General features: G+C 43.2%; 1 protein-coding gene and 1 long non-coding RNA gene across 13 annotated transcripts in view; one reads left to right on the top strand and one right to left on the bottom strand.

Moving 5' to 3' along the window:
* Window positions 1-11,338, top strand: part of LOC111093326 — a 14,243-nt gene extending 2,905 nt beyond the window's left edge. Inside the window, exon 2 of the long non-coding RNA XR_005381847.1 lies at window positions 11,127-11,338. This is a non-coding gene — a long non-coding RNA (uncharacterized LOC111093326). The remainder of the gene's footprint in view (window positions 1-11,126) is intronic.
* The window catches only part of PARP6 (poly(ADP-ribose) polymerase family member 6), a 28,172-nt gene continuing 12,164 nt past the window's right edge, over window positions 4,934-20,941 (bottom strand). For 6 of the 12 annotated variants that reach the window (XM_038580883.1, XM_038580880.1, XM_038580878.1 and 3 more), the window contains exons 12-24: window positions 18,879-18,974; window positions 18,173-18,265; window positions 17,419-17,544; window positions 16,104-16,169; window positions 15,128-15,195; window positions 13,799-13,847; window positions 13,433-13,545; window positions 12,635-12,707; window positions 11,858-11,927; window positions 6,351-6,430; window positions 5,892-5,955; window positions 5,659-5,743; window positions 4,934-5,315 (exon numbers count right to left, since the gene is read on the bottom strand). In XM_038580883.1, the coding sequence (XP_038436811.1) occupies window positions 5,213-5,315; window positions 5,659-5,743; window positions 5,892-5,955; window positions 6,351-6,430; window positions 11,858-11,927; window positions 12,635-12,707; window positions 13,433-13,545; window positions 13,799-13,847; window positions 15,128-15,195; window positions 16,104-16,169; window positions 17,419-17,544; window positions 18,173-18,265; window positions 18,879-18,974 (1,086 nt within the window). In that variant the 3' untranslated portion in view covers window positions 4,934-5,212. Of the gene's footprint in view, window positions 5,316-5,658; window positions 5,744-5,891; window positions 6,002-6,350; window positions 6,431-11,857; window positions 11,928-12,634; window positions 12,708-13,432; window positions 13,546-13,798; window positions 13,848-15,127; window positions 15,196-16,103; window positions 16,170-17,418; window positions 17,545-18,172; window positions 18,266-18,878; window positions 18,975-20,941 lie in introns of those variants that run through there. The other 6 variants (XM_038580884.1, XM_038580885.1, XM_038580886.1 and 3 more) reach the window with 6 other exon arrangements.

Below are 20,941 nucleotides of genomic sequence, written 5' to 3' on the forward strand. Positions count from 1 at the left end.
TAGCAGAGACTAACCCAGTATATCCTTACACAGAAATGCATAGTGAAAATCTGTCACATGGAGGAGTTTAAGGTGATTGTCATTGTTTTTCTGAAAAGCATATTTAAGAAAGTTCGGATTCCATCTTATCTTAGTTCCAATTCTACCCACTAGTTCTATGACCATATCCTGTAATTTAATGTGTAAGAGCCTAGCTCCTTAAAAGTAAATTGAAGACCATCCCTGCTTCATAGGATGGAATTTGATCAGATGATGTGTGTGAGTGAGTACTGCATGGTGCCCAGCAGGCTTCCTCTTTTTTGGGAATTGATCTTGTGGAGGACGGTCCTCATAACTAGTGCCAGAACATCTTCTGAATTCAAGTAACTTCTCCTGGTCATCCTGAATCCCCACTCCTTTGACCCCTCAACAAGTATCCAGGAGGCTATGCGAACCTGGGGCGATGCTGCAGAATACAGAACACCCCCCCCCCACGAAGCTCCTCCCCAGAGCCAGTCCTTCCACTATGCTCTCTGACCTGGCAGGATGGGATGAGGAGGTGCTAGATTCACTAGACTGGGGTAAGAGTGAGGGTGCAGATTGCTAGGTTTGGATTCATGGCCACAGAACCACAAAACCTGGGATTAAATGGTCTAATACTCCAAGGTCATTTGGAGTCCCTGGTGGGATAAGTGTGTCAGCAAATGGTACCGGACCCAAACCCCTGGGGTCCAAAGACAAACTTTGGCCCTGGTGAAGAGGATGAGGTTTACAGGCTTTATCGTTACATGACCTCTAGGCTTCTGCCTGAAATGGCAGTGTTATTTCTCTCGTGGGCCAGTACGGATTTCCAGGGCAGCCCACTGGCCCCGAGCATCAGATTTAAAGCAGAAGTGCTTATCACTTTAGACTTTATATGCCCTCTCCAGAGCCAGACCAAGTGGACTTAATTTACTTCTATGCCTTCCTTCAGATTCCCAAGAGCTCTTTGGGCTTACCAGGGTGGCACAAAATCTCAATTCCAGAGTTCCCCCACAGAAAAATTCTGGAAGGAAGAGAAAGTTGAGCTTTTCGAATTAGGGATAATGAGAGAACAAGCTGTCTGTGTGGGAAGGGGAGGGTTTCATGTAGGAAGAGACATGGAGGGTTGATTAGGAGATGGGTATGGGAAGGCCATTCCAGAGGATAACAACTGTAAAGAATGTTTCCTGAATGCAACTGTGTATCTAGTTCCCCCCTCCTGAGGAAATGCCTCATCAGCATTCAGAAGCAAGAGGGAAGCTTGAGGAGTCCTTCATTCCAGTGGAAGTATTGCCTCAGCCAGGGTGACCCTGTCAGCCTACGTGACCCACTGCAAGCTTTCTCTAGCCCATGACTGTAGGGCTCACAGGACAAAACCTCCCCAGAGTACTTTCATCCTATCCACCATGCCAGTCCCAGGGAGGCCAGGTTCTCTCTCCTTTCTCCCTCCAAGTGTAGCCACAGCTGAGCTCACTAAGACCAAGTGGGATCATAACCAGACCCTGGCCCCAGAAAGTAACCAAGATTTGGAAGACCAAGAAAGGCAGCGGTGAACAATGGACCAAGGGCCCCCTTCCCCAGGAATGCCTCCTGATGCATTCAGTCAAATTCTGTGTTTCCCTTGTCACCATACCTCCAGTCTTCATCTCCGTGCTCACTGGCATCCACATAACCTGACCCACTTAGCCTAGAAAGGACAGATAGGACTAAGGAGACTTTGGTCTCTCTCCTAGATAAAATATTTTTGTAGGTAATGCTTTAACCTAAAGGATGGCATCGCTGGCCCCGCGGGGGGGGAGGGGGGGAGTAGGGGGGTGTTCTGAAATCTCTGTGGAATGTCCTATATTCCTAAGAGAATGATGCCCCTACAGATGAACTGGAGCCAACTTTTAGTCCCCCCCCTTCTGGGGAGGGGTACTCTGGGGGGGTTGTGTGAGCCACAAGGCTTCCTCCCCACCACTCCCAAGGTGGTCCAAGCTGAGACATCTTCCAAACCTCCATGTCAGAATCCATCCTGTGAGAAGCTGTTAAGTAACTCAGTTATGACTCAGCACCAGGCTCTGCCTCTGCCCACTGGCCAGAATCAAAGGAAGAACCAAGCAGAAGGCTCCTCCCCTATGGATGGCCACATCCTTACCACAAACTGAGTCAGGACCACACCCTGCCTGTATGGAAAATTACCAGGAGAAGGAAGAGGAAAGTTAAACTCCAGGAGTTTTAGAGTTCTCAATCCAGAAATCCTAGCCATTTACTCTCCACCTGGAACTAACTGAGGAAGATAGCTCTTTCCCCGGCCCTAGCCCTGACTAAGCATGTCCAGGCCTAAATGAAGTAAGGCTGCTCGAGCCCAGGACTATGTGAAAGATAGGCCAACTGTCCACTTCGGTGTGCAGTGTTTGTACTAGCCTCGGCCGCTGTGAAGGATGATGTTTTGTTCAGACCTGGCTTTCACAGGCCCCTCCTCTCTGGTACTGCAGGCCTGGACCAGAGAAAGACACGATCTACTCCTCCTGCAGGCTGTGGGAGGATCCCTACTCAGAAACCCAGGGCAGCAGCCTGCAAGTTCCTGGCAATGAAGGCACTGTTCTTAGAGAAGTGCCATAGGTTTTTATTAGATTTGTTTTATACCATATAGGTTTTTTAAGTTTTTCAGATGATTATGTATGGCTTTCAAACTTCTCAGATTCTGAGTCCTGTTGCTTTTATGTGGAACACTATAAAAAGGTGTATTTAAGGTCATTACAGTTTTATTGGCATAATAATGTTATATGCCGTTTATTTTTATTTTTATTTTTTTTTAAATTTTTATTTATTTGTGATAGTCACAGAGAGAGAGAGAGAATGAGGCAGAGACACAGGCAGAGGGAGAAGCAGGCTCCATGCACCGGGAGCCCGACGTGGGATTTGATCCCGGGTCTCCAGGATCGCGCCCTGGGCCAAAGGCAGGCGCCAAACCGCTGCGCCACCCAGGGATCCCTTATATGCCGTTTAAAAAAAAAAAAAAGGTGACATCCATGGGACTAGCTCAGATATTTGAGTGTTTTCTGGTCATATATACTATCTGTGCATTACTTCTCTTTCTGTCATTTGTTAGTGCTTGCTAAAGCAGATACCACTGATAAATTATAAGAAATGCTTATAACGGAGAACAGTCCATTAACAATTTCTGAAAATTGAGCAAAAATGTTGCCACACCACTGGACTGGCCAAGGACCTAGGCTGAGTGCTGGAACACCCGTGGGAGCAGTATGAGACCCTCTGGGGAATTAAAACAATAGCTAAGAGCTCAGGTTCTGGAGTTGGGCAGTTCTGGTTAAAAACCAAGCACTGCCACTAACCAGCTATGCAACCTTAGACACGTTATTTAAGATCCCTAAAGAAAACCTATCTTTCATCTTTATTATCAGGACTAAATGAAAAAGTTATTTGCAAAGTTTGAAAGGCTATCTAGCCTAGAGCTAGAAGAGTTCTGGAGTTAGGTCAACTGTCAGTCACTAGCTGTGGAATATGAGCAAATCAATTATCCTCTGGGCCTCTGTTTTCTCACCTACAAAATGGGAATGATGGCCCCTATATCATAGGCTTGTGTAAATTATATTAGTCCATACACGTACAGTGCTTACAACAGTGGCAAAGGGTTAGCAAATTATTAAAGTGTTTACTAGTATAATGCCTGGCACCTACCCAGTAAGAACTAAAAAATGTTAGCCATCTCTAATACTATGCAGATGAGCTGCAAGGGTCCTCCCAGGAGACAAGAACTTCAGTCAGGGTGGGTTTCCTGATGGGGCCATTTACTTAATGGAAGGGTATTTCACCTAGACCTGAAAACAGAATGGGACAGAGAGCCTTAGGAGACTTATAGAGTCAGAGTGTAGCGGTCTTGATTAAGAATGGGTGAGGAGGGGATCCCTGGGTGGCTCAGCAATTAAGTGCCTGCCTTTGGCCCAGGGTGTGATCCTGGGGTCCTGGGATCGAGTCCCACGTCAGGCTCCCTGCATGGAGCCTGCTTCTCCCTCGGCCTGTGTCTCTGCCGCCCTCTCTCTCCCCCCCGTTGCTCATGAATAAATAAACAAACAAAATCTTAAAAAAAAAAAAAATAGGGTGAAGGTAATGAAAGACAACAGGTGGTGTTAGGTGGATGTTGTAAATCAAGAAGCTGTAACAGAATAAAAACCCTAACTTGAAAAGCCAAACTTACTTAATGTTTTTTGCATTCTCTGTGCTTATAGTCCTGTTTTTCTTCATTAATATTTCATAAAATATTTGGCAGTGTCCAACTTGTCAGAGAACTAACTTAGGGTTAGACGCACATGAGACGCACATGAGGCCTGAAAGGCCAGCAGTAGGTTGGGTGGGAATTTCAACGGGGAGATCGAATTCACTGAAATAATTAGGTCTCCTCAAAACAGCCATCTTTCCTTGGAGAATCTGGACTTGGTTTCATTAAGGGAGGCTGCATTTCTCTACATGTCAAATTAGAGACCAAGCCAACTTCCTGCACCTGTCAGCTATTTCCCCCTCACCTCCCTTATCTTAAATAAATTAGCTGGGAGGAGGAAGAGAGTAGAAGCCCAACCCCTGAGACTTAGAGCAGGAAGAGTGGCTAGGTTAAATGCAGAAAGCAGAGAGAGATCCTTAGAGTAGGAAATCTGAGCTGCTTTGGGCTTAACAGCCCTTAAATCTTGAGGAACAGGTATCAGTGGTATTCTAGATCCTTGAGTTTGTGTCATCTGCATAACTGGTAAGTTTCCCTTCTTCATCCATTGATAAAATGTTGCCATATTTGTAGTATACTACACTAGATGGACTCGGCTTTGACCCCACTCAATGTAATTCATTCTGACCCTGAGGATATTCCACTCTCCCCACCCAACACCCCATTTGGGGGCTTGAGGCTGGTGCTGGGCCAAGGCTAGTCAGACCACAGTGATCATATCCAGTCCACAGCACCTTCCATTTTATTGTTTTATTTACAAACAGGGTGAAGTCAACTGGGAAAATCAGGAGTAGGGAGTCATTCTGGGCCATCCAAATGTGGAGTGGTTCCTGGGTCAGTCTCCACCATGAAGGCCGCCTCTTCTATCCTTTTCCTGCCCCTTGGTAACGGCCCCTTGATTCCTCAGGGCAGCCTCGCACGCTGCTCCTGAGCCCTTGTATGAGGGCAGATGGATCCTGGGGGAACAGGGGTGGTACGAGGGCTGGGGCCCCCTCAGTTTGTGTAAACCTGAGTTCCGATCACACGCATGATTTCCTTCTGTATCTTGGGGTCCTGAGTATTAATGTTGGCATCGCCCACCTGACCATCCTCATATCTGCCAAAGATAGGGCAAGTGTGAGCATAAGAGGGAGAACAATACCAGAATAATGTCAACCAGTGGAATTATTTTTGGAGGTGTGGCCATCCCATCCCAGAAGCCAAACCCTTTCTTGCTACTACTCTTCTGAGTAGAAAAGATTCAGCTTATCTGGTTTCCTTTAAACAGACTTTGATCTATACCCATCCCTATCATCCACAGGGAAAGTTCCAGTGCCAGCTCCACTCAGGTAGCCAGGGACAAGTCTTGAATGACAGAAACAGACTTTCCCAGTAGTCACAGCATCACACCCCCACCCTCATTTCTCAGAGCGACCCCCTAGGTACACTCCTAGACTTACACAAAGAAGAACCGTGTGCAGACATGGTCAGACACAGGGCACACCCAGATGTTCCCATGCTTCTGGAGGTCCTTAGATGTAATCACTGGGAAGAAGGAGGCCAGAAGTTATAGATATAATGCTTAAGTCACACAGTCTAGGCAGGGGAGGGAAGACGTGATACTTCAACACCACCCTCAGCTGGATCATAAGGTTGGGGACACAGAAAAACAGGGACTGGGTGAGCTACCCACCTTCACAAAGTGCTATACAGTTTAGATTCCGACTCTGCAGGAACCTCGACTGAATGGATCGGGTCTGGAAGAGAAGGAGAGCAGAGCCAAGTGGACTGTTACGGCTCTCCCTAGACAAGACAGTTAGCTGCTGATGGCTAGGGGCATAGGTCAGGGATATCTGGGGCTCCCCAGCCACCCCACCCCCCAAATTTGCTTTCCCATAATCAGTCTGGATGAGTCCATAGCTTCCATCTTTACATTTTCACGTCACTTTCAACTCAGTCCCTGCTTTCATACTTATGACCGAGACTATGTGTGACTCTGGAAATGTGTTCATCTTAGAACCTATCTGATTTCTTCAAATATTCTTCAGACTACCCACCTCCCCCACCATGTGTTTCCCCATCCATCTATGTAGCCTGAACTTATCCCAGGGGAAGAGATCTGCCTCACCAGAGCAGTGCCAACTAGTAATACCTGTGGGATGGTATTCATCCTGTTGTATCTCTGGACCAGCTCATCCTTGGAGGGCATCCTGTGCTGTCCTTTTCCCATTCCTGTCACAGAACAACAAATTCAGTTCACTCACCCATTCCTCAGTCAAGTATTTACTAAAGTGCATACTATGTGCCAGGCATTGAGCTAGACATGTAGTGAATAAAACAAACAAGGTACCTGCCCTGACACAATTTAGTCTGATGGAGACTAGAGGTAAAGAACAAGTAATTACAACACGGTATGGCAAGAGGTGTGATGTGGAGAATCTAGAACAATGTGGGGCTAGAGGAGGGGAACTAGCCTGCCCTACCAGTTTGAAGAAGGCTACCCAGTGATAGCTAGGAATAATTAGTTAAATGAAGACAGGGAAAGTGTTCTGGCAGGGGTAACAGGGCATGGAAGGCCTGGAGGAAGGAAGCAATGTGCCTTAGTTTGTATGGAGCGTAGTCAGTGGAAGGGGAGTGGCAACAGACAATGTGGAAGCATGGAGCTACGATCAGATCAGGCAGGCCTTTCAGGCCGTATTAAGACAACTGGAGTTTATCCTGAGAACATCAGAAAGTCACTTAAAGGTTCTAAGACAAGGGAGGAACACATGGAATGAGCCAGGAATGAGGGGCCCAGGAGCGTGGTATCAACACCTCGGATCAATGCCAGGTTGAGCAAAATGAGTGAAGAGGAAGCAAGCAGAGCAAGTCAGATCTGCTCTAGTCTCAAACTATAAACCAGAGTCACTTAAGAGATAAGGCAGAGATCACAGCAGGTAAGTAATGAATAATTTTCCACAAGTAGCCATAATGGCAACAACCTTAAGCATCCTGTTTCCTTCAGAAAGTCCTCCCAGACTTGAGGAAGTGATGCCAGTTCCCCCCTACCTAAATCCATAAATCCTCCACCATCCTTATCTCCCAGTTTATAACATTCATGGACTCATTCTAGATTTTTCTTATTTAGAGACAAAACAGTGCTTGTCTGCTCCTACTCCATTTTTGGCCTGTGACGACTAGGACATAGTCTTTGTACTAAGCTTTCTCACAGGCCTGGCCTTAGCACAGTGTGTGTGTGTGTGTGTGTGTGTGTCCCCTTCTGTTGGAGAGGGAGAGGGATGAAGATGGAAAATGATGGTATCATTATAGGCTATAAGTGGGGCCCCTATCTCAACACTCCGCCCTGGAACTTTCTACCACTAATCCCACTTTGCTTCGATTCTTGGTTTTATGATAGCCATGGTGCAGCAGTGGGGATGAATGGACTGACATTCCTCATTGCTCAGGCTGTCAATTTGTCATGCACTTACACTAAAATCCCATGATAGATTATGGCCTAAACAAAACTCAGGGCAAGACTTAAACTAATTAATTTCTTCCTCCTACAGGACATTTACCACCCCTCTATGTTTACTTTCTCCATTAGCCTCAACTAGGTTTAGCTCTGATTCCAAACATCATGACCTCCTCATCTTGGGTATTTCAGTGCAAGATTCTGAGTGAAATCCCCACCCAAGTTCTACCCTAGAGGATAAGAAAGAACAATCTGATTTCTATGGCTGATCTTAGAGATGGCATTTATGATATAATCCAAATCCTGTCCCATCCCAATCCTGTTGCACACTGTTCTGTCCATTTTGACCCAATGATCTTTTGTCAAGACCAGAACCTGAGAATATGGTGGCTAGAATCATCCCTGGATGCTTTGTATCCAAAGTATTCATGTTTCAGAAATCTCTAAACAGAACTAAACAAACAGATGTTTACCATCTCCTTTCTCACTGGCCCTCATTATAACCTGCAAACAATGGCCAAGTCATTGGAGTGGAGAGGCTCCACTAGCCAAATGGATGTTCTCCATTCATACTGGCTCCCAGAGGGCACTGAATGCCACAAAACTAAGGATACCCTGAAGAAGAACAGAGAAAACCAGAGTAGAATAGGGTAGATGGAAACATTTTAAGAACGTAGTGTAGTAACTACAATAAACTGGACATCTGTATGCATCTCACATTCTAGAGATTCTCACTTATCTGTGGGCCCTCAAAGACGCAGTCATTCAAGTAAAGCCTACCCAGTCAGTCCAATATAGTGATAAGAAAACTGGCCTAGAAGTTAGGAGGCCTGGATTCCAATCCTAGCTCTACTACTCCTAGCTATGTGACCCTAAGAAAGTCATTTAACTTCTCTGTGTATGAGCTTTCCTATCTGTAAAGTAATAAAGGATTGGATGAGATGATCTCTAACTATTAAGAGTAAAATCCTATGCCATTTTATATGAATAATCAATGGACCTTTGCAAGAGGGAAAGGGATGGTGTCATAGGATGTTGTTATGTCATCAGTAAATAAAGATAAGGAGTCAACAGAGATTCCTGGCTTCATTTGGTAACTAAAGGGACTCAGGTACTTAGTAGGAAACAAAAGTCAGTGAGAGGGGAAAGAGGGAATGAATAGGGAGAGAACAGACAGGAAACAAGAGTTTCGCGGGCATCAAAAACCAGGAGTAGGGATCCCTGGGTGGCGCAGCGGTTTAGCGCCTGCCTTTGGCCCAGGGCGCAATCCTGGAGACCCGGGATCGAATCCCACGTCGGGCTCCCGGTGCATGGAGCCTGCTTCTCCCTCTGCCTATGTCTCTGCCTCTCTCTCTCTCTCTCTGTGACTATCATAAGTAAATAAAAAAAAAAACAAAAAAACAAAAAAAAAAAAAACCAGGAGTATCTCACTACTCAGAACATAAGAGCTTAATGAGGGAAGCTCAGGCTTGGACAAAGATAAAAATTGAGAAACCTGGACAAAGAAGCCAAATAGACTACCCCAACACAACCCCTACTTTGCACCTCAGGCACATAGAGTAAGATTCATGCACACATTCAATAAATATTTATTGGGCACTTACCCTGTGTAGATTCATCACCAGGTTTGGTTCATGACATACTATCATTTATTTATTTATTATCTATTATACCTATAGACCCAACCTACAAACTAAATCCAAGAACCAAAACATTACTAGTGACTTATATCTAACTATCTGCCTCTCCTTGGGAGGTAACCACTACCTTGAAATTTCTTTAGTTTCATCACACATACCCACATATACACCCCTAAATGTTTAACTCTGTATGCTTTTGAACAATATAAAAAGACATCATACAGTAGTCTTCTGGGCTTTTTTTTTTTTTTTTTTTAAAGATTCTATTTATTTGAGAGAGAGGAAGAAAGTGAGTATGTGCTCGGGGTGGGGGAGGGGAGCAGAGGGAGGAGGGACAAGCAGATTTCAGAGTGCAGAGCCTGACGTGAGTGAGCTCCAATCTTACAACCCTGAGATCATGACCTGAGCCAAAACCAAGAGATGGATGCTCAACAGACTGAGCCACCCAGGTGCTCTTGGGCTTGCCTTTTTAACTTTTTTAATTTTTATTCATTTTTAAAGATTTTATTTTATTTATTCATGAGAGACACAGAGAGAGAGAGAGAGAGAGGCAGAGACACAGGCAGAGGGAGAAGCAGGCTCCATGCAGGGAGCCTGACGTGGGACTGGATCTGGGTCTCCAGGATCAGGCCCTGGGCTGAAGGCAGCGCCAAACCACTGAGCCACCAGGGCTGCCCGGACTTGCCTTTTTTAAACTCAACTAATTACTAAGATTTTTCCACATAGTTGAGAGCCACTGTTTATCCATTTTCATTGCTAAATAATAATCCACTCTGAGAATACACTAAAATGTATTTATTTCTTAATCTGATAATGAGCATTTGGGTCATCTGCAAGACTTGCTATTGCAAACAGTATTACTTTGAACATTCATGTACACCCCTGGGTGTATGTAGGCAGGAATAAAAATTCTGGTCATTGGGATAAAATGTTTTAGCTCTATAAAATTTAACACCAAGTTGTTTTCCAAAGTGGCTGTACCAGTTTATAACCCCATAAACAATGAAAGAAATCCTGCTGATCTACAACTTCTAGAATCATTAAAGGTATTACCAGATTTCTTAATTTTTGCCAATCTACATGGGTGCTAAACACTAAGTCATCTTGGTCTTGATTTTATTTCCTTGATTAACAGTGGTTGAGCAGGGATGCCTGGGTGGCTCAGTGGTTGAGCATCTGCCTTTGGCTCAGCATCTGCCTTCGGCTCCCGGGGTCCTGAAATCAAGTCCTGCATCAGGCTCCCCACAGGGAACCTGCCTCTCTCTCTGTGTCTCTCATGAATAATTAATAAAATCCTTTTAAAAAAAATAGCAGTTGAGCAGCTTTTCATATTTTTTGGTCATTTCTTCAGTGAAATGCCTGTTCATTTCATTCACCTATTTTTCTATTGGATTGTCTTTTTCTTAATGATTTTCAAGCATTTTAAAAATACATTTTTATTACTCATCTTTTGTAGTTAAGTGTGTTGCTAAATGTCTTCTGGTTTATAACTTCATTTTCTTAAGATGTCTTCTGACGAACACAAGTTTTTAGTTTTAATAAAGTCAAATTTACTGATCTTTTATGACATAATTCTTTTTCAATTCTCTGGATAATTTGTATAAGACTACAGTAATTTGTTTGGTTTGGTTAAGGTTTGGTTTAAGACTCACTTATAAAACTATCTGGGTTTGGTGAGTTTTTTGGTTTGTTATTTGTTAGAGTAGTTTAAAATTTAGAGACTCTTCTAGTTCTGATTCTGGATCTAAGTTTTCCTACCTTTATGACAGTTATAATTACTGGAGAATACTAAATAATCTATAAAGAATCTAACACTGTTCCCTTTGTATGTCAGACACACAATATACGGTGGATATCCTTTATACAAAGACTATACAGAATAAGAAAAACAAAAGAAGACTGAAAAAGAACTAAGACATGAACCTGGTACACTGAGAGCCTCGAGTCAGATTCATTTTCTGAACAGAACAAAGCTGGACTTATCTCCTGACTAAAATATGGGCTTCATTCATGCCTTATCTTTGGAATAAAAGGCTTTCACTTCCATCCAATGTAACTATTATAATATTATTATATAATTATAGACAGTTTATATTTTAAAAGGTAGATGACAAGGAGAACAATGTCCCCAGACATGTAAGCCAATGGAAGATACTCAAACCCTCAAGTGTATTCATATATCAACTCACATGCACATGGGTACGTACACTATCTATAATAATGACAAGCTACTGCTAACACCAGAAAGTGGTCTATGAAAAACCTCGTTCCAATCTCCCAGTTATTCCCTAACTTAATCTCAGAGCCAAGCCTCTACAATGAATAAAACCATCCCCATAGAGAAGAGGACCACCTAAGGGAAAGGGAGATAATTGGCCTTGCCTTCTAAAGAATCTAAATTTCTAGTAGGAGGAGGGAAAAAGACAGACTATGTGTCTATGACTGGGAAGAGAGCTGACACAGACCAAGTGTCCATGATGAAGGAAGAGGAGATAGCATAGATTATGTATTTACAAAATGGATGCGATGTAAATAGAGTCAAGGTGGCCAGAGAGTGTTTCTTACCTGAGTATCCAAAGGAAATACTGGAGATGGGGCTCAGGTAGATGCCTTTGCCATAGGCTGCTCCATGCAGCTTGCAGGGAAACACCAGGATGAGCAATATGAGCCTGGGCCCTCCCATGGCTGTATATTAGGCAGCCACAAGGCTTATCCAGCCCTCTGTCCCTCCAATTACCTTCTTACTCATTCAGATAACGCTAGGAACTTATTCTTGAAAAGCTACTTGGCTGAAAAGTGGATGCAGGTTAACCCCTTTGCCCTACTAGAAACCGAGGTCTTGGAAAGTGAGGAGTGGCAGAGCCACTGAATCAGTCCCTCAGAATCCATACTCCTGTCTCCAGGCCTTGGTACATATTCAGATTCCAAAAAGGGAATGATAGAACAGGTAGCCAAGAGGAGAAACAATAACCATTCCTTGGAGTCTCACAGGGCAAAGAAATAAGCCTTTTCTATCAACTTTTTGAATGAACAGTCACATAAATTAAAAAAACTTTGTTTAATAGGTTAATTTATCACAGTGGCTGCAGTCAGCAATTCATATTCCTGCTTATTGCTACAATCCCATTCCCAAAACCACCAAAAAACACAGCCTGGGGTCAATTATACAAAAGCCACATTCATGCTATACAAACAGTTCCAACCTCTTTCCTAGGGAAGCCCCCGGCAGGCTAGATTTGAGGATGCTGAAGCAAAAACAGTTGACTACTCTAGAGCAGCCTTCCCTAAAATTGAGTAGGGCAGGGAGGGGGTGGAGAGAAAGGGAAAGGGGCACAGCCTCACCTGCAGTTTGGTGTAGGATGCATTGACCAGCCCATTGCGCAGGATCGAATGCCAGTTCTCAATGTGGGACCCACTGTAAGGAGGGTAGAATACAGGTCTCCTCAAAGTCTGAGGTGCCCAGAAGCACTTTCAAGACTGCCACTCCCACCCAATCTCACCCACATAGGACACCATGATAGAGCAGATACACCTAGTGATGCACATGGACATAGCCACAGGCATGCAAAATATGTGTGGCTAACCCTCCATTTAGTTTTCAGTCCCATCCTTTCTTCTGTACTTCAGCTAGTCCCATCCTAAATCCCCAAATGTTGGTTCAGTATTTTCATTTGTCCATTTTCCCGATACTTCAAGTTAAGCAGATTCATCTCACACTTGACAAGCTTATCACTGATCCCAAATACGGCAGCCAGTCCTGACTTCATGTCTGTTTTAAGAAAAGGGTACCACCATTCCTTTCGTAGTATCTCTCTCACTTTCTCTCTCTCCCCACAAACAGGCATAAATTGCTCATTTCCTTCAAAATACCCTTCAGACCTATCTCCTCTAATCTGTTCCTTCAACCACAGCTTTTTATATGTAAATGTCATTTCTCCTCAACATAAGTACCTACAACATAAGTAGCTTGAGTGTAAAGACCATATCATATCTACCTTCCACAGTACCTGTCATAATAATAATAAATATCTGATTGGCTGATGGATATAGATAACACACACATATACCTCAAGTGAAGTTGCCCTCCCATCCCCCTAAATTATTTGTTGTCCCCCCACCCCCAGTCCCCACCCTCCTCACTGGAAGGCAAAGGTGCTGCCATAGAGCTTCTTGGCGGTCCGGAACCGAGCCTCCTTGGCAGGAGGGCTGCTCAGCAGGAGGAACTGGTGTGAGGTGTGCATGAACTTCAGCTGCTGCCCAGGGTGGGGGTCGGGTCAGGAAAACAGAGAAGAAATGGAGATCAGGGAGGGAAGGGTTGAGGATAGGGAGCAAATCAGGTTTGCACTGACCCCAAATAGTGAGGATATGCTTAGGTCCAAAGACTACTGTTGACGGACAGAGCCAACGAGACAAGTCTAGAACCAATATGGTTAGCTGGTTTGGAGACCCTCCCTGCCCCTCACCAGAAATTTAAAGAGTTTATTTAGAAGAAGAATGGTCACTTACCCTGCTGAGAGGTAGTTTGACAATGTGTGACCTGTTGCTAGAGATGATCCTAGCATAAAACAGAAAAAAAAAAAAAGGAATGGAAAGAATGAGTGTGTGGCTAGACCATCCAGAACAAAGCAGAGCCTTGCTAAACCCCTGAGAGAACAAGCAAGGATTCCAGGGCTATCTGAATTGTGTGAAATGTTCAGATTACTATCTGGATATTCCTGTGGGTGGTAATGCTTGGGTAGAAAAGCATAAAAGGGAAGCTACTGACCAGAGACCAGCTAGTTACTGGGTAAACGATGGATGAAAGAAAGAGAGGGGTGGTAGGGAGACTGCTACATCTAGGAAGAGGAAAGGATAATACAAAAGGAAGAGCACATAAGATCAGCTACAAAAATAAAAAAAAATGTAAAAAGTCAGCAGGGATCTGTATTAGCAGGGTGACAACTTGTTCTTAGGATTTAGAGACATACAACTGGGGCTTAAAAGCCATCCTATCGAGCTCAAAGGAAGCCTTCAGGGCTCTGGAGGATGGGAGAAAGAAAAAGAAGAAACTACAACAAACTTCCTGAGGATTCAAGGACAGACTGGGCTATGTGTAGGCTGAACTCAGAGAACAGGAGAACAAAGGCATAAAATAGTGAGGGCTCAGCAAGGCAATGTTATCTCGTGTAGTGGATAGTTTGGTTCTTTGGGCTTCACTCATTTACTGGTGATGCTATCCTGGATAGTCTATGCCTGGCCATCCCTCATGCTCTGAGAGAGAATGTTGCATTGAGAAAGCACTGATGTCAAAAGCTGACTAGGGAAAGAGGGGAAAGCTATGTCAGGAAAACAAAAGAAATCAAGATGAGGGAAGGAGGGCAGGCGGTGGAGGGCAGCAGAGAATGCTCAGAATCTTTTGTAGAAGGGAATAATAATAGTGCCTCAAGGCTCTGGACAGTGTACATCAACAGGGAAGGTCTTGAGACAGGTCTTGAGACAGGTCTAAAGGAGTAGAAGAAGGAGTCAGACCTCTCTGGATGCACAGAAAACTTAGTTGAAACAGTACTAATTCCTACATGCAGAGGTACTTAAAAACCTATTGGGAAACAAGATATACCTAAAGAGAACCTGAGAAATGGTGTCAGAATTTGTGAGCTCTTGGGAGGTTCCGAGTTCTTTTCCAGGCAAGTGTATCAATAAAACCCCAAGAAAAAGCAGCCAGAACATGTATAACTTCAGGGAGGATGCTAAAAAACTGCCTCTAAAAGAAGGTGCAGGTTCCATGTCTCAAACTATACACCCCCACACCTCCCTTCCAATCCCCAAAGGATGAACCATTCCATCCGTACTACTTACCACTGCAAGAGAGGATGGGCCAAGGGATCCAGTTTATCCATCTGCTTCTTAATTTCTAAATATGAACCCTGTAAGACAAAGGCCATAAAGTTATCTCCCAGGAGAGGTGGGAACCCTCCCACTTCAAACAGACTGACTATCAGGGCCCAGGGCAAGGTAGGCACTGAAGGCCACACAAAGGCAAGAGGAGATGGTTCCCACCCTCAAGGAGCCCAGTCAGATTGGGAAGACTCATAAATAAATATGAAAATGACTGAAAATGCTTACAAAACAACATGCAGGTGGGTCTCCCTCATTTTATGCAATTCCTACAACCCTAAAAAGTTGACTTTAAATCAAAAATAAATAAAATCAATGTCCCAGAAAGATCAGGCTAAGGAATCCTGTGGTAAAGTTTACATAAAGCAGAAAGTCTTTCTGACAAATCACCCCTCCTAGGTATATCTTATGTGTTAATCTGAACTGTGATATATAGGATTTGCTGAGAAGAGGCCCACCTGTAAATGTGAGTACAAATGAATGTCTATTCATGCAGAGATTGCAGACGAGGGGTGGGGAAGTCTGGTGAGGGGCAGCCTTGAGTCAAAGGATGGTCACTGCTCCATGTTGCTGCCCCACCCCTAGAAGGACAGAAGATGTAGGCCCCTGGGGCGAGTTCCTTATGTCCAAGCCCCCTCCTCACCCTCCCAACCCTGGGCAGAAGTCTTTCCCTCATTTCTTTCATTCCCTAAGAATTATGGGGAAAACATTAAATATGAACAACTCGTGAAGGAACTGGCAGCAAAGATAGAGGCTGAGAGAGACATCAGGAGTGAGAAAAGAGGAATAACAGAGAACAAGAACTGAGAAGGCTGAAGGGGGAACACTAAAGAAAATACAGTGAGGAAACAGAGTAGCATTTCTAAATCTTTACTCCACTCCCATGGATTCCAGGCACAACAGGGCACGTAAGCAGGACAGGCAGAGAGCAGAATACCTGGGTCATCTCCCGGATGGACATCACACTATCCAGAGCTTTCTGAAGTCGCTCATAATTCTTCTTCTGTGGGGAATCAATGGGAAGAGAAGACCCAGATGAAGAAAAGTGGAGAGGAAGATGTGATGAAAAGAAGGGCCAGATGTACAAAAGAAGTCTAGGCCCCAGGGAAACAGTATAGCATGTCATGGAAAGAACACAGATTTAATGTCAGACAGTTCTGAATCACATGCTAGTTCTCTTTTACCAGCTGGACGTAATAGGGGAGGTTACTTAACCTCTTAGAACCTCGGTATCTCTGTATGTAAATGAAGATAAAAATTCCTGCAACACTCACAGAGATGTTCTGAAGACATTATGTAATAAATATATTAACGTTATGTAAAGAACCTATACAGTGCCTGATACATAGTAAGAAGGGTAATGGTGAGGTACTCTGCTGTGTACTTGTGATGGTTAATTTCATCAATGGTTAATTGGTTAATCGAGTTGATCTGAGTCACGGAGGGCCTGAATATTTTGTCACACATTACTCTCAGTGTGTCTGTGAGGGTGTTTTTAGATGATATTAACCTTTGAATCAGCCGTCTGAGTAAAGCAGATTCCCCACCCTCATTTGGGTGGGCCTCGCCCAATCAGTTGAAGGTCTGGAGAGAACAAAAGGACCAAGTATGAGGGAACTCCCCCTGCCTGACTGCTGAAGCTAGGACACTCACTGGCCTTTTTCTACCTTTGGATCGGAATTGAAAAATCTGCTCTTTTTGGATCTCAAGACTGCCAGCTTTTGGATTGTAATTGACAGCACTGGCTCTCCTGGGTCTCCAGCCTGGCAACTGCAGAACCTGGGAGTTCTCAACCTTCTAACTGCATGAGCCCACTTCCTTCTAATACATCTCTTTTGATATATATCTCCTATTGGTTGTTTCCCTGGAAAACCCTAATACAGTACTTTGCATATGCTATCTATCACTCTTACAACCATCTGCAGGGTAGGTATTACACCCTCTTTACAGATAAGCAAATTGAGGTTCAGAAAGGTTTAGTGGCTTTTCTTACACCATCAAGCTAGGGAACAACAGACCCGCAAATGGAATCCAGGTCTGCCTGGCTCCAGTCTATATTCTTCCCTAACATAACACAATAATATTAATTCTTCCCACCTCCTTCTAACAAACTCATTTATTCACAAGAGCTAAAGCTTGGGGTTTAGAAGTTCCCGAGAACCAAGTGTTCCATTTTTTCTGTCCCGCATTCCACTGAATAACAGCCCACAAACTCCCACTACTTCTTATCGTTTCTTCCCAAGCAACAATACCTTGGGGTTAAAGGCCAGAGTCTTGGGATCAGTGGGGTCCACCACAGAGGGATAAGGCTCAAAGATGATGCTCTTTCTAGGGGACTCCAAAGCTGCCCTACACATGGCCACCAGCAGATCCACCACCTTCAGGGAAAAGAGAGAAAGGGGGCAGAAACTAAGGGATCTCCCAGAGCTGGGAGTCACAGTGTCCAGCAGGGGTCCACCTCTCAAGAGGCTCTCAGCACTTCTCTCTGTTGTTCTTTTTAAAAGCAAACATGCTTATGGTTTTTTCATTAGAAAATACAGGCTGTTCATAAGAATTCAATTAACAATGAATTAAAAAGTGACTAAAGAAGATAAAAATCATCCCCCTATCCCCAAACAAATCTCATTCCTCACAAGTACAACTGTTAAGTCTGATGTCAATCCTTTTAGACTATTTTTCCTATGGAAACAGTTATTTTATTAAACAGGCAACTGAAAAAGAACTATATTACACATACTGTCATATTTTCTTTTTCATATATGTTATAATTTTCTACCCATAAGTAATAGCTATATAGTATTTCCACTATAAGGACATACCAGGATTTCTTTCACCGAACCCCCACAGATGGAATTGTAGCCATGCTTTTTTCTATTACAAACAACAGTATTGTGAACATCCTTACATATGAAAACATTTCTAGAGGTGAAATTGCAAGAAGTGAAATGCTAGGTTCCCTGGCCTTTCTTGATTCCAGTTCGCCAGCAGCTTTTCCTTCTTCCATACCTCTGCTCCAGTAGCGACCTCCTCCGCAGCTCCCGACATGACTCCCAGTGTGTAGAAGGAGAAAACACACAGCTCACGAGTACAGACAGCTGGCTGAATGGACATATTAAACAGACAGTAGTGGCACAGGGTATGCAGTAAGAAGGTGTTACAGGGAAAGAAGGAAAAATCTGACCTCAGACAACTCTAGAATGAAGTAGGAATTTGGGGCCCTCCATGTCATGAGAAAATTATAAGTAAGTCTTAATTAAAATACCTTACTTTTTTAAGTTTAAGAATTAATGCTGTCTCTTCTATGAAGCCTTCCATGACTTCCCTAAGTAGTTAGATGCTCTCACTTGTGAGCTCCTACAACATTGTTCGTATCTTTTCTACGTACTTATAGTGTAGTATCTGTCCACCCACCTAGACTTGGGAGTCCTTGAGAACAGCATCATATGCAATCATCTTCATCAACACCTGACCCCTATTTTTAAATGTTGAATGGGGATTATATCTTCAAAAATATCCATATATCCTTATCTTTCCAAATAGGACTGCTGAGATTTGTTTTCTGAGAAAAACAATTATTTCTAGAGTCCCAGAGAATAAGGACAGAATCCTGTCTTTACTACAGACCCAGGAAGAAAGGAATAAAGGGGAGATGAGGAGTGAAGGAGCTTTAGCTAGGGGTTCAAGGAAGATGGTCACAGATTAGGGCATATACCTTAAGCATGGACCCGTTCTGGAAGACATGCTGCTCGTCACACACCACACAGTACTCATTCAATGTTGGAATCCTCTGCTCTGCATACTTCATGATCTGGGGAGAGAAGAGATTTTATCAAGTCTTTTGGAAATACAGGCACAGATATGGGAAATAATTTGAGCTTCTTTTCCATCTACTCTCCTTCTTCCCAGCTCTATGCCTAAGGCAAAATCTATTCTTGGGCCCTGCACTTAGTTAAATTGATGGCCCAACTCGAGAGCTACCACTTTATATCATAGTAAAAGTAAGACCAGCCATGGTAGAAGAGCTGACTTAAGATCTTACCCCTCTACTACTTAATAACACATGTAACTGGGGCGCCTGGGTGGCTCAGTGGTTGGGCGTCTGCCTTTGGCTCAGGGCGTGATCCCGGAGACCCGGAATTGAGTTCCATGTCGAGCTCCCTACAAAGAGCCTGCTTCTCCCTCTACCTGTGTCTCTGCCTCTCTCTCTCTTTCTCATTCCCTCTCTCTCTCTCTCTCATGAATGAATAAATAAATCTTTTTAAAAAAAATAACATATGTAACTTTGGGCAAACAGGTTAACCTGAGCCTTGGTTTCTTCATTTATAAAGTAAGATATTATTCACCTCAGAGAAATGGGGATTAATGAGATAATTTTCATGAAAGTATTTTATAAACATTAACAGGTACTAACCAAACTATTAACCTTAGTTGAAGTAATTACAGATTGTCCCTCTAAGATAGGTAAATATTCAGTCCATGATTACATGGTAGGAGGCCTGAGAAGCCATTTTAACTATCCGGAACAATCAGCCTGTCCACTGGTCAAAACCAGAGATACAACTCTGTTGGGAAGAGAGCACAAATCCAGAGCCAAATGGCAATATCCTAAACAATTTTTTTAAGGTAACATATAATGTTTTATTAGTTTCAGGAATAGAATTTAGTAATTCATCAGTTGCATAAAACACCCAGTGCTCATTAGTAAAGAATTTTCTAAAACGCTTTGTCTACACTGAAAAAAATAAAAAATATAAATAAATAAATAAATAAATAAATAAATAAATAATAAATAAATAAATAAATAAATAAATAAATAAATAAATAAATAAATAAAACACTTTGTCTAGGGGCACCTGGCTGGCTCAGTCTGTGGACCACACAACTCTTGATCCCGGGGTCATGAGTTCAAGCCCCACATTGGGTATACAGCTTACTTAAAGACAAAACCTAAAAAACAACAATAATGAAATAAAACCACACTCTTGTCTTACCATGACTCTTTCTACCAGGTATACTTCTGTATAAATCAAATTGTTCCCATTTCACATACTTTTGGGCTGGGAAAGGGAGATGAAAGGGCTTCTTTTCACACAGATGTACCAAATGCCTACTATGTACCCAGTTTGGTGAATGGTCTCCTTGATTATGCAATAACATAAAAGATTCTCTTCTCAGACCCTCAATGCCAACAAGGGAGATGTGGCATATATACAAATTAATTACAACTCAACTGTGGCACATATACAGATTAATTACAACTCAAGGCAGCATATGGTACACAACACAGAGGTGCCATACAAAATAAAAAGCACCTTAAGAGTTCAATGAGAGAAAAGATCACTCCTACCTAATATGGTTGGAGTACTAGAGAAGAATTTTATGGCAAAGGTAGCATTGAGGCTTGACTGCAACAAGTCGACATGGGCAGGAAGGCCAGAGATAATGATGTGAACAAAGATAATAGAGATGGAAAAGTGAGAAAAAGCACGCCCAGGAAATAAAGAGATATTAAAAAAAAAAAAAAAATGACCCAGTAGTAGCTGAGTAATGAAAGAGATATAGGGAAAACTGAAGGTCATCTAAATGAGGATGTTGGGGATCATAAGGAAATCAGTGTCAATCCCTCTCATATCTTGACACCTATGCACTTAAAATTTGTAATGCATCATTTGGCACTTGATCAGACATGGTCTGTAAGCGTCGTCCCAATAAGGCCATAAGCTTCTTGAGGATAGGAACTATGCCTTCTTTTCTGCTATCCACAAATGCTTACTA

Source organism: Canis lupus, chromosome 30 (assembly GCF_011100685.1).
Source record: "Canis lupus familiaris isolate Mischka breed German Shepherd chromosome 30, alternate assembly UU_Cfam_GSD_1.0, whole genome shotgun sequence".
NCBI lineage: Eukaryota > Metazoa > Chordata > Mammalia > Carnivora > Canidae > Canis > Canis lupus.